The 13,747-nt window shown below is 55.0% G+C and overlaps 1 protein-coding gene across 2 annotated transcripts in view; it reads right to left on the minus strand.

Moving 5' to 3' along the window:
* The window catches only part of LOC149428315 (centrosomal protein of 104 kDa-like), a 59,197-nt gene that overhangs the window by 12,074 nt on the left and 33,376 nt on the right, over nucleotides 1–13,747 (minus strand). For both annotated transcript variants that reach the window (XM_089667520.1, XM_089667519.1), the window contains 2 exons: nucleotides 8,546–8,613; nucleotides 1,544–1,637 (listed from right to left, as the gene is read on the minus strand). In XM_089667520.1, the coding sequence (XP_089523646.1) occupies nucleotides 1,544–1,637; nucleotides 8,546–8,613 (162 nt within the window). The remainder of the gene's footprint in view (nucleotides 1–1,543; nucleotides 1,638–8,545; nucleotides 8,614–13,747) is intronic.

Below are 13,747 nucleotides of genomic sequence, written 5' to 3' on the forward strand. Positions count from 1 at the left end.
CTGCTGTGGCTTCCAGAAGGTTCCCCGGGCTGCTGTGGCTTCCAGAAGGTCTCCCCCTGGGCTGCTGTGGCTTCCAGAAGGTTCCCCCCCCCCCCCGGGTTGCTGTGGCTTCCAGAAGGTTCCCCTTCCCTGCTGTGGCTTCCAGAAGGTTCCCCCCCCGGGCTGCTGTGGCTTCCAGAAGGTTCCCCCCCCGGGCTGCTGTGGCTTCCAGAAGGTCCCCCCCCCGGGCTGCTGTGGCTTCCAGAAGGTTCCCCCCGGGCTGCTGTGGCTTCCAGAAGGTCCCCCCCCGGGCTGCTGTGGCTTCCAGAAGGTCCCCCCCCGGGTTGCTGTGGCTTCCAGAAGGTTTCCCCCCCCGCCTGCTGTGGCTTCCAGGAGGTTCCCCCCGCCTGCTGTGGCTTCCAGGAGGTTCCCCCGCCTGCTGTGGCTTTCAGAAGGTTCCTCCCTGCCTGCTGTGGTTTCCAGAAGGTTCCCCCCGCCTGCTGTGGCTTCCAGAAGGTTTCCCCCCCCCCCTGGGTTGCTGTGGCTTCCAGAAGGTTCCCCCCGCCTGCTGTGGTTTCCAGAAGGTTCCACCCACCTGCTGTGGCTTCCAGAAGGTTCCTCCCCAGGCTGCTGTGGCTTCCAGAAGGTCCCCCCCCCCCGGGTTGCTGTGGCTTCCAGAAGGTTCCCCTTGCCTGCTGTGGCTTCCAGAAGGTTCCTCCCCGGGCTGCTGTGGCTTCCAGAAGGTTCCCCCCCGAGCTGCTGTGGCTTCCAGAAGGTTCCCCCCCGAGCTGCTGTGGCTTCCAGAAGGTTCCCCCCCGAGCTGCTGTGGCTTCCAGAAGGTTCCCCCCCAGGCTGCTGTGGCTTCCAGAAGGTTCCCCCCCCGGGCTGCTGTGGCTTCCAGAAGGTCCCCCCCCGGGCTGCTGTGGCTTCCAGAAGGTCCCCCCCAGGCTGCTGTGGCTTCCAGAAGGTTCCCCCCCGGGCTGCTGTGGCTTCCAGAAGGTCCCCCCCTGGGCTGCTGTGGCTTCCAGAAGGTTCCCCCCCCCCGCCTGCTGTGGCTTGCAGGAGGTTCCCCCGCCTGCTGTGGCTTGCAGGAGGTTCCCCCGCCTGCTGCAGCTTCCAGAAGGTCTCCCCAGCTGCTGTGGCTACCAGAAGGTCTCCCCAGTCCGCTCTGCCCCCCTCCCCAAAACTTATCTGAACCCCACTATGATCCAGTGATGTGCACAAGAGCTCTCTGGGAATTCTCCCTCCTCATTGGCTAAGACAGCAGTGGGAGCCACTGTCAATCACAACCAGTCAGCCAATGAGGACCTCTCCACGGCTCAGGACCTCTCCACGGCTCTGCGTGTGAATGGACATGCACAGCAGCGGCTCAGGAGCAAGCATGCTCGGATGCCCTCGTAGCAAGCTGCTTGCACTGGGGTCACTTGGCTGGAGGGAGGGGCCACGGGCGCCAGCGGGGGACCCGAGAGCAGGATCCGGTTGTGCAAAAGCATTACAGAGCAGATATGTATGACATGATTGTTATTCTTTCATTTCACTTTATCCACAAGAGGAGTTCCCCTACCTTGCTGCGGTACTTGTTGTGTTCTCTGTAGGGCCAGCGTCCTGCGAGGATTCGTCTTACACCCATCTTTCCCCATGAGGTGGGCTTTCCAGGTCTGCAAGCACACAGAACATATGTCACATGTCCAGGTCACATGTACACCGCGGAACATGGCTGGAAATATCCACATCAGGTGCCAAAGAAATCACATTTTTAGAAAAAAAAAAAAAAGTTTTTTTGTTCCCCAAAACACTCTCCTACTTTCCTCGCCCCCAATACATTTACATGACAGTAACTAAAGCAAAGATTTTTGGATCGTGGCGCTGCGTTAATCTGATGGACAATTGCGCGGCCATGCAACGGTGACCATAAATTACATTTACGTCCTTTTTTCCCCACAAATTGGGCTTTCTTTTGGTGGTATTTGCTCCCCTGCGGTTTTTATTTTTTGCTCTATAAACAAAAAAAGACCGATAGTTTTGGAAAAAAAACTAAATATTTTTGACTTTTTGCAATAAAACATTTAAAAAAAAATCAAATTAAGTCATAAATTTAGGCCAAATGGATTTTTTTTTTTTAGCGAAGACACGGAGCAGAATACAATTCGTGTAAATTAATTGGTTTATGTGAAAGTTATAGCATCTACAAATGGCGGTATAGAGACTGGGAATCTTAGTAATGGCGGTGATCAGCGACTTATAGCGGGACTGCGGTGGGCATTCTGACACTGGGGGGGGGCTAACTGCCAATGACACCCCCAGTGACACTAATACAGTGATCAGTGCTAATACAAAGCACTGACTGTACTGACACTGCGTAGGAAGGGGTTAACATCTGGGGCCATCAAAGGGTTAACTGTGTGCTGTGTTACTAGGGAGACATGCTGTGCAGAGATACAAGGCAGCATGTCCTTGCTGACAAAAGAGAGATCTGTCTTTACATACAGGTCTCTCCACTGTCAGCTTTCCTCGACGATCGCCGGGTGGGAAATATCACAACGTGACCCGATGATTGACATCCCTAGCCGCCAATGGTGGCTGCAGGTAGGGCGGTGCATGCTCCCCCTATCCAGAAATGCAAATTATATATATATATATATATATACACACACAGACACACATATACAGTTGCAAGAAAAAGTATGTGAACCCCTTGGGATTCCGTGGAGTTTTGCATGAATTGGGCATAAAATGTGCTCTGAACGTCATCTAAGTCACAACAATAGAAGAACACAGTCTGCTGAACATAATACTACACAAACATTAGATGTTGCCATGGTTTAATTGCACATAACATGTAAACATTCACAGTGCAGGGAGGAAAAAGTATGTGAACCTTTGGACTTAATAACTGGTTGACCCTCCTTTGGCAGCAATAACCTCAACCAAACATTTCCTGTAGTTGCAGATCAGACCTGCACAACGATCTGGAGTCATTTTGGACCACTCCTCTTCACAAAACTGTTTCAGTGTAGCAATACTCTTGGGATGTCTGGTGTGAATCGCTCTCTTAAGGTCATGCCACAGCATTTCAATGGGGTTGAGGTCAGGACTCTGACTGGGCCACTCCAGAAGGCGTATTCTGTGCTGTTGCAGCCATTGTTTTGTTGAATGACTTGTATGCTTTGGGTCATTGTCCTGTTGCATCACCCATCCTCTGCAGAGCTTCAGTTGGCGGACAGATGGTCGTACGTTTTCCTGCAAAATGTCTTGATAAACTCTGGAATTCATTTTCCCATCAATGACAACAATCCGTCCAGCCCTGAGGCAGCAAAGCAGCCCCAAACCATGATGCTCCCTCCGCCATGTTTCACAGTGGGGATGAGGTTTTGATGTTGGTGTGCTGTGCCTTTTTTTCTCCACACATAGTGTTGTGTGTTCTTCCCAAACAACTCAATCTTGGTTCCATCTGTCCACAGTATATTCTGCCAGTAGTGCTGTGGAACATCCAGGAGCTCTTTTGCAAACTTCAAACGTGCTGCAATCTTCTTTTTGGACAGCAATGGCTTCCTCCGTGGTGTCCTCCCATGTACTCCATTCTTGTTTCATGTTTTCCTTATTGTAGATGTGTCAACAAAAATGTTAGCATGTGCCAGAGATTTCTGTAGGTCTTTAGCTGACACTCTGGGATTCTTCTTTACCTCATGCAGCATTCTGCGCTGTGCTCTTGCAGTCATTTTTACAGGACGACCACGCCTAGGGAGAGTAGCAACAGTGCTAAACTTTCTCCATTTGTAGACAGTCTGTCTTACCGTGGACACAGGAACATCAAGGCTCAAGGAGATACTTTTGTAACCCTTTCCAGCTTCATGCAAGTCAACCATTCTTGATGGTAGGTCTTCTGAGAGCTCTTTTCTGCGAGGCATGGTTCACATCAGACAGTGCTTCTTGAAACCAGTAAACCCAAAACAGGTGTCAGCAACACATCCAATATCATCACACTGATTGGAGTCAAGGTTGGCTCACTCCTGGCTCCAGTTAGCTCTGGGAGAAGTCATTAAGCTCGGGCCTCACATACTTTTTCCTCCCTGCGCTGTGAATGTTTACATGTTATGTGCAATTAAACCATGGCAACATCTAATGTTTGTGTAGTATTATGTTCAGCAGACTGTGTTCTTCTATTGTTGGGACTTCGATGACGTTCAGAGCACATTTTATGCCCAATTCATGCAAAACTCCACGTAATCCCAAGGGGTTCACATACTTTTTCTTGCAACTGTATACAAACACACACATGTGATTTTGCGCAGCCCTGCCGCCCTGTAGCAGTACTCCTACTATGGTGCGGTGGGGAAGCGGTTAATGAAGGTGTGGCGCTCAGAGCTGGCCCAGGCTGGATGGGAGTTGCTGGCCGAGGCTGGATGGGAGTTGCTGGCCGAGGCTGGATGATGGGAGTTGCTGGCCGAGGCTGGATGATGGGAGTTGCTGGGTGGAGGGAGATGACACAATAGTCTCCACTACACGCTGTTAGTACATATAAACACGCCAAGCCCTCTGCTGATAAACGAGGGACCATAGCAGGTGCTGCCCAGCCCTCCCGTGTACACAGACGCTGTATCTGCTCTGCCATGAGCTCAGCACAGAAATGAAGATTTCTGTATAAATGGTAATATACAGTTTAGGGCTCATTCACACCACGGTGCCGAGACGTCAGTTTTTCTGCCCGCGTTCTGCAAGGACACAACAAAATCAATGGTTGTCTATGTGCCCTGTTCACACCACAACACTGGGATCACACGCAGGTTGTTTTCTGCGCAGGAATCCACAACGCCTATAAAACTCATGGCAGCGCGCGTGAAAACGGATGTCTCTGCAAGTGCAATCTGCACATCAGTTTCCATCAGTTTTTCTGCACGTATGGTGTGAACGGGGCCGTAGAGCGGATTCACACGTTTGAAGCTCCGGTTTCACAGCTAATTGACAGAGTAGTTGTTCAGCGATTCAGATCAGGTTTACATCGGGTTCAGGACAGGATTATCCTGTTCACACATATGCGGTTCTCATAGAGGTCAGCAGCCTTTAATCCACATCTGAACCGGACTGCACTGCTCGGAAATTGGACAGGACTCTTTTTCATAGTTAGTCTGGCTGAAAAAAGACAAAAATCCATCCAGTTCAACCATTAAAAAAAAAAAAAAGAAGAAGATATAAAAAAAAGTTATAAAAAAGAAAAAAAAGTTCTAATCCTCCACCCACAGCTGATCCAGAGGAAGGCAAAAAAGGGAGCGCACTTTGTGTTCTTTATTCAGCCTGAGTGCAATACAGTGATATAGGAATCATTCAATCACTCTTGTCCCCGGGGCACGTCCTTGTCCCGGCCCCCCCGGGGCACGTCCTTGTCTCGGCCCCCCCCGGGGCACGTCCTTGTCTCGGCCCCCCCCGGGGCACGTCCTTGTCTCGGCCCCCCCCGGGGCACGTCCTTGTCTCGGCCCCCCCCGGGGCACGTCCTTGTCTCGGCCCCCCCCCCGGGGCACGTCCTTGTCTCGGCCCCCCCCGGGGCACGTCCTTGTCTCGGCCCCCCCCGGGGCACGTCCTTCGTCTCGGCCCCCCCGGGGCACGTCCTTCGTCTCGGCCCCCCCCGGGGCACGTCCTTCGTCTCGGCCCCCCCCGGGGCACGTCCTTCGTCTCGGCCCCCCCCCCCCGGGGCGCAGGTCTTTGTCTCGGCCCCCCGGGGCTCACGTCTTTGTTTCGGCCCCCCGGGGCACACGTCCTTGTCTCGGCCCCCCGGGGCACATCCTTGTCTCGGCCCCCCCGGGGCACATCCTTGTCTCGGCCCCCCCGGGGCACATCCTTGTCTCGGCCCCCCCGGGGCACATCCTTGTCTCGGCCCCCCCGGGGCACGTCTTCGTCTCGGGCCCCCCCCCGGGGCAGGTCTTTGTCTTGGCCCCCCCAGGGCACGTCTTTGTCTCGGCCCCCCCGGGGCACGTCTTTGTCTCGGCCCCCCCCCCCGGGGCACGTCTTTGTCTCGGCCCCCCCCGGGGCACGTCTTAGTCTCGGCCCCCCCCGGGGCACGTCTTAGTCTCGGCCCCCCCCGGGGCACGTCTTAGTCTCAGCCCCCCCCGGGGCACGTCTTAGTCTCAGCCCCCCCCGGGGCACGTCTTAGTCTCAGCCCCCCCCGGGGCACGTCTTAGTCTCAGCCCCCCCCGGGGCACGTCTTAGTCTCAGCCCCCCCCGGGGCACGTCTTAGTCTCAGCCCCCCCCGGGGCACGTCTTAGTCTCAGCCCCCCCCGGGGCACGTCTTAGTCTCAGCCCCCCCCGGGGCACGTCTTAGTCTCAGCCCCCCCCGGGGCACGTCTTAGTCTCAGCCCCCCCCGGGGCACGTCTTAGTCTCGGCCCCCCCGGCCACGTCTTTGTCTCGGCTCCTGAGGATTTAATTGCTCCATGGGTTACTTGGACCGGCACCGCCCAGCGTCGGCTTACTCTCGGGTCGGCCAACTAACGACCTTTTCTATCGCTCTTTTTCTTCTTAAAATATATTTACTGTAAAAGCCGGAACATGAACCCGTTCCCCTCTCTGCCGAGGGCCCTTCCATTTAATCTGTCCTCTGGAATGAAATATCACGTAACAAAGAGAAGCCCCTCGCACTCGCTTCCCCCCTCGCACTCGCTTCCCCCCTCGCACTCGCTTCCCCCCTCGCACTCGCTTCCCCCCTCGCACTCGCTTCCCGCTCCCCATTACAGAAACGCACACGACATGAAGGCGACGCTGGAATCCAAGCGGGGGGGAGGAGCCGAGCCGAGCACAGAATGCCTTTATGTGAAATTATAACTCTGTGTCCTTTAATACAGGTGCTGCGCTGAGATCACTTACCAAAACCAGGGAAAGAAATATTGAGTTCTAAAATGGGGGGCCCAGAGGGTAAACCCCGCCCCCCCACCCAACCCCCCCTTCTATTCATTACAGTAAACTCCAGCGAGCAGCTTGTGCAGAGATACATAAACCACCTTACATTGTCTCTGCATTGAAACTGAATCATAAAACACAATACTGGCATCCTACAACTGCCATTGTGGAGAAAACTCGGGGCTGGGCAAGCGGCAGTTACCCTCAAGTCACCCTCAAGTCACCCTCAAGTCACCCTCAAGTCACCCTCAAGTCACCCTCATCTGCTCCTTTTTTTGTCTTATTTGGTTTTTTTTTTGCAAAACAAATATTGTGTAAATCCATCTATCGTGTGTCTTCTTCTGGAATCTCGGTGATCTTTGTGTATTTCTTCCAGATCTGCGCCGTCATCTAGTGTGAGACTTCCTGGTATAAAGACCGCTCACTGCTGCTCTCTCCCCTTGTGCAGAGGGACTGGTCTTGTCTCCGCCCCCTCCTGTATTGGGTAGAGCCTGCTGGGCCCCTGCTACAGCTCTGCTCTCGCTCTTTGTGAAGGGTGACTGGTCTTGTCTCTGCCCCCTCCTGTAAGGGGCCCCTCCCAGAGCTCTGCTCTCGCTCTTTGTGCAGGGTGATTGGTCTCGTCTCTGCCCCCTCCTGTAAGGGGCCCCTCCCAGAGCTCTGCTCTCGCTCTTTGTGCAGGGTGACTGGTCTTGACTCCACCCCTCTTGTACTGGGCCCCTCCCACAGCTCTGCCTTCTCTCTCTTTGTGAAGGGTGACTGGTCTTGTATCTGCCCCCTCCTGTACTGGGCCCCTCCCACAGCTCTGCTCTCTCTCTTTGTGCAGGGTGACTGGTCTTGACTCCACCCCTCTTGTACTGGGCCCCTCCCACAGCTCTGCTCTCTCTCTTTGTGCAGGGTGACTGGTCTCATCTCTGCCCCCTCCTGTAAGGGGCCCCTGCCACAGCTCTGCTCTCTCCTTGTGCAGAGTGACTGGTCTCATCTCTGCCCCCTCCTGTAAGGGGCCCCTGCAACAGCTCTGCTCTCTCTCCTTGTGCAGGGTGGCTGATCTTGCCTCCACCCCCTCCTGTAGTTTTCTGTGGTGGGTGGAGCCTGCTGGGCCCCACCCATAGCTCTGCACTCTCTCCTTGGGCAGGGCGGCTGGTCTTGACTCCACCCCCTCCTGTAGTTTTCAGTACTGGGTGGAGCCTGCTGGGCCCCCACCCATAGCTCTGCTCTCTGCACAGGCTATGTACAGCACAGTAATGATGTCACCACTGTAAAGGCTGACTGGTCTGGTCTCCACCCCCTTCTGTACTGGGCCCCTCCCACAGCTCTGCTCTTGCTCCTTGTGCAGGGTGACTGGTCTTGTCTTCGCCCCCTCCTGTAGTTTTCTGTTGTGGGTGGAGCCTGCTGACCCCCTCCCACAGCTCTGCTTTCTACATTGGCTATGTACAAATGTTCAGGCCGGGTCCTGAATGGGGAGGAGTCTTGGATTGTCAGCTGCCTGTCCAGAAGAGTAGAAAAACCCACAAATACAGATGGGGGGGGTCATTTAGGGTTAATGTACGAACAACATGGCCAATCTGTGCTGAAGGGATCCACTTATTTACTGTCAATGGATTCAGGAAAGGCGGAGATCACGTTTTTTGGTAAAGTAGGAACACCTTTCATAGTATATATGATAAAAATAATGAATATTACCTCTTCTCCGGGAGAAAAGTTTTCATGGCACAAAGGACATCTGTTTGCAACTTTGTCTCCTTTTGCAGCTACAAAAGAAGAATATAAAATGAGCAAACATCGACCAATCACATCACTGCAATTCAACGTGAGCAACCAGTTAGAACAGTTCTAATGACAATCTCTGCATGAAAGTGTTACTAAACCCCGGACCCCCCCATTTACTATACCCGCTCTCCCCGGACCCCGCATTCCCTATATCCGCTCTCCCCGGACCCCGCATTCACTATACCCGCTCTCCCCGGACCCCGCATTCCCTATATCCGCTCTCCCCGGACCCCGCATTCACTATATCCGCTCTCCCTGGACCCCGCATTCACTATATCCGCTCTCCCCGGACCCCGCATTCACTATATCCGCTCTCCCCGGACCCCGCATTCACTATATCCGCTCTCCCCGGACCCCGCGTTCCCTATATCCGCTCTCCCCGGACCCCGCATTCACTATATCCGCTCTCCCCGGACCCCACATTCACTATATCCGCTCTCCCCGGACCCCGCATTCACTATATCTGCTCTCCCCGGACCCCGCGTTCCCTATATCCGCTCTCCCCGGACCCCGCAGTCACTATACCCGCTCTCCCCGGACCCCGCGTTCCCTATATCCGCTCTCCCCGGACCCCGCGTTCCCTATATCCGCTCTCCCCGGACCCCGCATTCACCGTATCCGCTCTCCCCGGACCCCGCATTCACCATATCCGCTCTCCCCGGACCCCGCGTTCACTGTATCCGCTCTCCCCGGACCCCGCATTCCCTATATCCGCTCTCCCCGGACCCCGAATTCACTGCATCCACTCTCCCCGGACCCCGCATTCACTGTATCCGCTCTCCCCGGACCCCGCATTCACTGTATCCGCTCTCCCCGGACCCCGCATTCACTGTATCCGCTCTCCCCGGACCCCGCATTCACTGTATCCGCTCTCCCCGGACCCCGCATTCACTGTATCCGCTCTCCCCGGACCCCGCGTTCACTGTATCCGCTCTCCCCGGACCCCGAATTCACTGCATCCGCTCTCCCCGGACCCCGCATTCACTATATCCGCTCTCCCCGGACCCCGCATTCACTATATCCGCTCTCCCCGGACCCCGCATTCACTGTATCCCCTCTCCCCGGACCCCCCCATTCACTGTATCCGCTCTCCCCGGACCCCGCATTCACTGTATCCCCTCTCCCCGGACCCCGCATTCACTGTATCCCCTCTCCCCGGACCCCACGTTCGCTATCTCCGCTCTCCCCAGACCCCGCGTTCGCTATCTCCGCTCTCCCCAGACCCCGCGTTCGCTATCTCCGCTCTCCCCAGACCCCGTTTTCGCTATATCCGCTCTCCCCGGACCCCGCGTTCGCTATATCCGCTCTCCCTGGACCCCGCATTCACTATATCTGGTCTCCAACAGTACACAGAACAGTCTTGTGACTTCTATCAGTGTCCAGCAGAGCACTGGTTTAAGCTTGTAGGAGTTTTCTTTCTGCTCTAGGAGGATGCAGAACCCCTGACCCTCTGTCTAGACAGTGCTGACTGGCCCTCTGCTGATCACAAACCCAAGAAAAAACAAAACAAAAAAAACTCGCGTAATACACACCAGACTGAGCATGTGTAGTGTCTCTAAACAATATCTCTTATCAGGAGATTAGGGGAGGGGGGCACTGGAAGGGGAGGAACAGAAAAGACAGGATCAAACAGCCTTTTTACACAATGCGGAGGATTAACCCCTTGGGTTCCACAGTGAGTATAACCAGCATGCTTTGCTGCCTCTACAGACTGATTGTACTGTTGGGGGTTTAGGAACACTTTAAGGCTCGGGGTACGAGGCAGCACTCCGCCTACACTGACATCAGCCTTCAGTCCCAAAGCGTCAGCAGAAACTAGCGGGAAGTTTAAAGGCGCTCAATGGCTGCTGCAAATGAAGTATTTCCCTGCTCCGCCCGACCCACCTACCCACAGAGCGAACCTACAGAGGCGGGGCAAACGCTCACACAATGCAGGCCCCTCTAGACCTGGAAAGCTCTCTGTGGGTCACTTGTTGCTAGTCTGAGAAGTCTAGTCCGCGGCCCACACAGAACCCACCGGCCACACGTGGCTTCCAGGCCATTTCGCGGCCCACACAGAACCCACCGGCCACACGTGGCTTCCAGGCCATTTCGCGGCCCACACAGAACCCACCGGCCACACGTGGCTTCCGGGCCATTTCGCGGCCCACACAGAACCCACCGGCCACACGTGGCTTCCAGGCCATTTCGCGGCCTACACAGAACCCACCGGCCACACGTGGCTTCCGGGCCATTTCGCGGCCCACACAGAACCCACCGGCCACACGTGGCTTCCAGGCCATTTCGCGGCCCACACAGAACCCACCGGCCACACGTGGCTTCCGGGCCATTTCGCGGCCCACACAGAACCCACCGGCCACACGTGGCTTCCGGGCCATTTCGCGGCCCACACAGAACCCACCGGCCACACGTGGCTTCCAGGCCATTTCGCGGCCCACACAGAACCCACCGGCCACACGTGGCTTCCGGGCCATTTCGCGGCCCACACAGAACCCACCGGCCACACGTGGCTTCCGGGCCATTTCGCGGCCCACACAGAACCCACCGGCCACACGTGGCTTCCGGGCCATTTCGCGGCCCACACAGAACCCACCGGCCACACGTGGCTTCCGGGCCATTTCGCGGCCCACACAGAACCCACCGGCCACACGTGGCTTCCAGGCCATTTCGCGGCCCACACAGAACCCACCGGCCACACGTGGCTTCCGGGCCATTTCGCGGCCCACACAGAACCCACCGGCCACACGTGGCTTCCGGGCCATTTCGCGGCCCACACAGAACCCACCGGCCACACGTGGCTTCCGGGCCATTTCGCGGCCCACACAGAACCCACCGGCCACACGTGGCTTCCAGGCCATTTCGCGGCCCACACAGAACCCACCGGCCACACGTGGCTTCCAGGCCATTTCGCGGCCCACACAGAACCCACCGGCCACACGTGGCTTCCAGGCCATTTCGCGGCCCACACAGAACCCACCGGCCACACGTGGCTTCCAGGCCATTTCGCGGCCCACACAGAACCCACCGGCCACACGTGGCTTCCAGGCCATTTCGCGGCCCACACAGAACCCACCGGCCACACGTGGCTTCCAGGCCATTTCGCGGCCCACACAGAACCCACCGGCCACACGTGGCTTCCAGGCCATTTCCGCAATGTCCACTTCAACAGAGAAAAGCCAGACTGAGGATAGCCGCCATATAAAAAAACTGCTCCAGAGGAGATGTCTCGATAGAAGAAAAAATGTCTGTCCTCATAGGACACTAGCAAAAAAAAAAATTAAAAATGGAAGTACGCTGTTAACCACCTCCCGTCCGGCCGCTGTATATAAACGGCCAGACGGTGGCAGTGCAGGGCGGGTTGTCATTTATAAACAGCCTCCCCGCCCCCTGCTTGTGCGCACTCCCTAGGAACGCACAGCACCGCGATCCAGTGCCAGCTGTGAAACACCGATCGTTGTACGGGACCTCTGTGTGAGGTCCCGATCATGTGATCACTGACTGGCCAATCAGTGATCACATGCAGAGTAGTAAGCAAGATGTCACTTATGACATCATTGCTTACTACGTGTGAAATCGTTGAATGATCACAGAGATCACATGGTACAGGGCCATTCACAACAGCCTTGTACCATGTGACAAGGTGTGACCAATCACAGCTCACACAGTAGGGAGAGAAGGAGAAATGATTCCTCTTACAGCCTTTATGGGTGTAAAAGCAATCAGTGTAAAAAAAAAAAAAAAAAATCTTCATCACCCCCCACAAGTAGTACAGTGTCACCATGGTGACCCCACACTGCTAGGGTGACAGTATGTAAAAAAAAAAACAAATAATATAAAAAAAAATTAAATAAAAAGGTAAAAAAAGGTTTAAAAATTATAATTTTTGGTTATAAACTAATTTGGGTTATTTTTTTTTTTACTAAAAAGATAATTGAATAAATTTTGGCCGAGATTTATGATGAAATATTATTTGCAAAATTTTATAAGAAAAACACTTTTTTCAAATTTTTTGGACTTTTTCATTTACATAAAAAAAAATAAAACTCCCAGCGGTGAATAAATACCACCAAAATAAAGTTTTATGTGTCTCAGGAAAATGCTAAAAAATTCATATGGGTGCAGTGTTGCATGACCGCGCAATTGTCATTCACAGTGTGATAGCGCTGAAAGCTGAAAATTGGCCTGGGCAGGAAGGGGGGGGGGGGGGGGGGGGGAGTGTCCGGTCAGGAAGGGGGGGGAAAGTGTCCGGACCGGAAGGGGGGGGAAAGTGTCCGGACCGGAAGGGGGGGGGAAGTGTCCGGACCGGAAGGGGGGGGAAAGTGTCCGGACCGGAAGGGGGGGGAAAGTGTCCGGACCGGAAGGGGGGGGAAAGTGTCCGGACCGGAAGGGGGGGGAAAGTGTCCGGACCGGAAGGGGGGGGGAAAGTGTCCGGACCGGAAGGGGGGGGGAAAGTGTCCGGACCGGAAGGGGGGAAGTGTCCGGACCGGAAGGGGGGAAGTGTCCGGACTGGAAGGGGGGAAGTGTCGGACTGGAAGGAGGGGGAAGTGTCGGGCTGGAAGGGGGTGAAAGTGTCCGGACTGGAAGGGGGGAAGTGTCGGACTGGAAGGGGGGGGAGTGTCCGGACTGGAAGGGGGGGGGAGTGTCCGGACTGGAAGGGGGGGAAGTGTCCGGACTTGAGGTGCTTAACGCTCGGTTCACACTACTGCGACCTGAAAGTCACATGACTTTATCAGGTGACTTGGTGGCGATTTGCTGTTGACTTGAGTACTACTTTAATGCGACTTTCATGCAACTCTGCCTGTGGCCAATGAGAATGTGATGTCCAGTAACGTCAGATCCAAATCACATAATTATAGATGAGAATCCGACTTCCATTACAGTCTATGGGCACAAGTCAGATAGAATTCGCCTTGAAGTAGCACCGGAACCTTTTCTAAAGTCTGAGCCACTTCAGTCGTACTAATGAAGACGGCTCCCATTGACAAACATGGGAATTCATAGGTCATGTGACTTGGGGTTGGATCCCAAGTAGCGGCGGTGTGAACCTGACCTTATGAGAGGGTTTTCCTGGGCCGGGCTACAGTTTTGTTTGTTTGAAGGGTCTAACCCTCTTGT

This window comes from Staurois parvus, unplaced genomic scaffold (assembly GCF_062004578.1).
Source record: "Staurois parvus isolate SC_StPar_1 unplaced genomic scaffold, SC_StPar_1.0 ptg003322l, whole genome shotgun sequence".
Lineage (NCBI taxonomy): Eukaryota > Metazoa > Chordata > Amphibia > Anura > Ranidae > Staurois > Staurois parvus.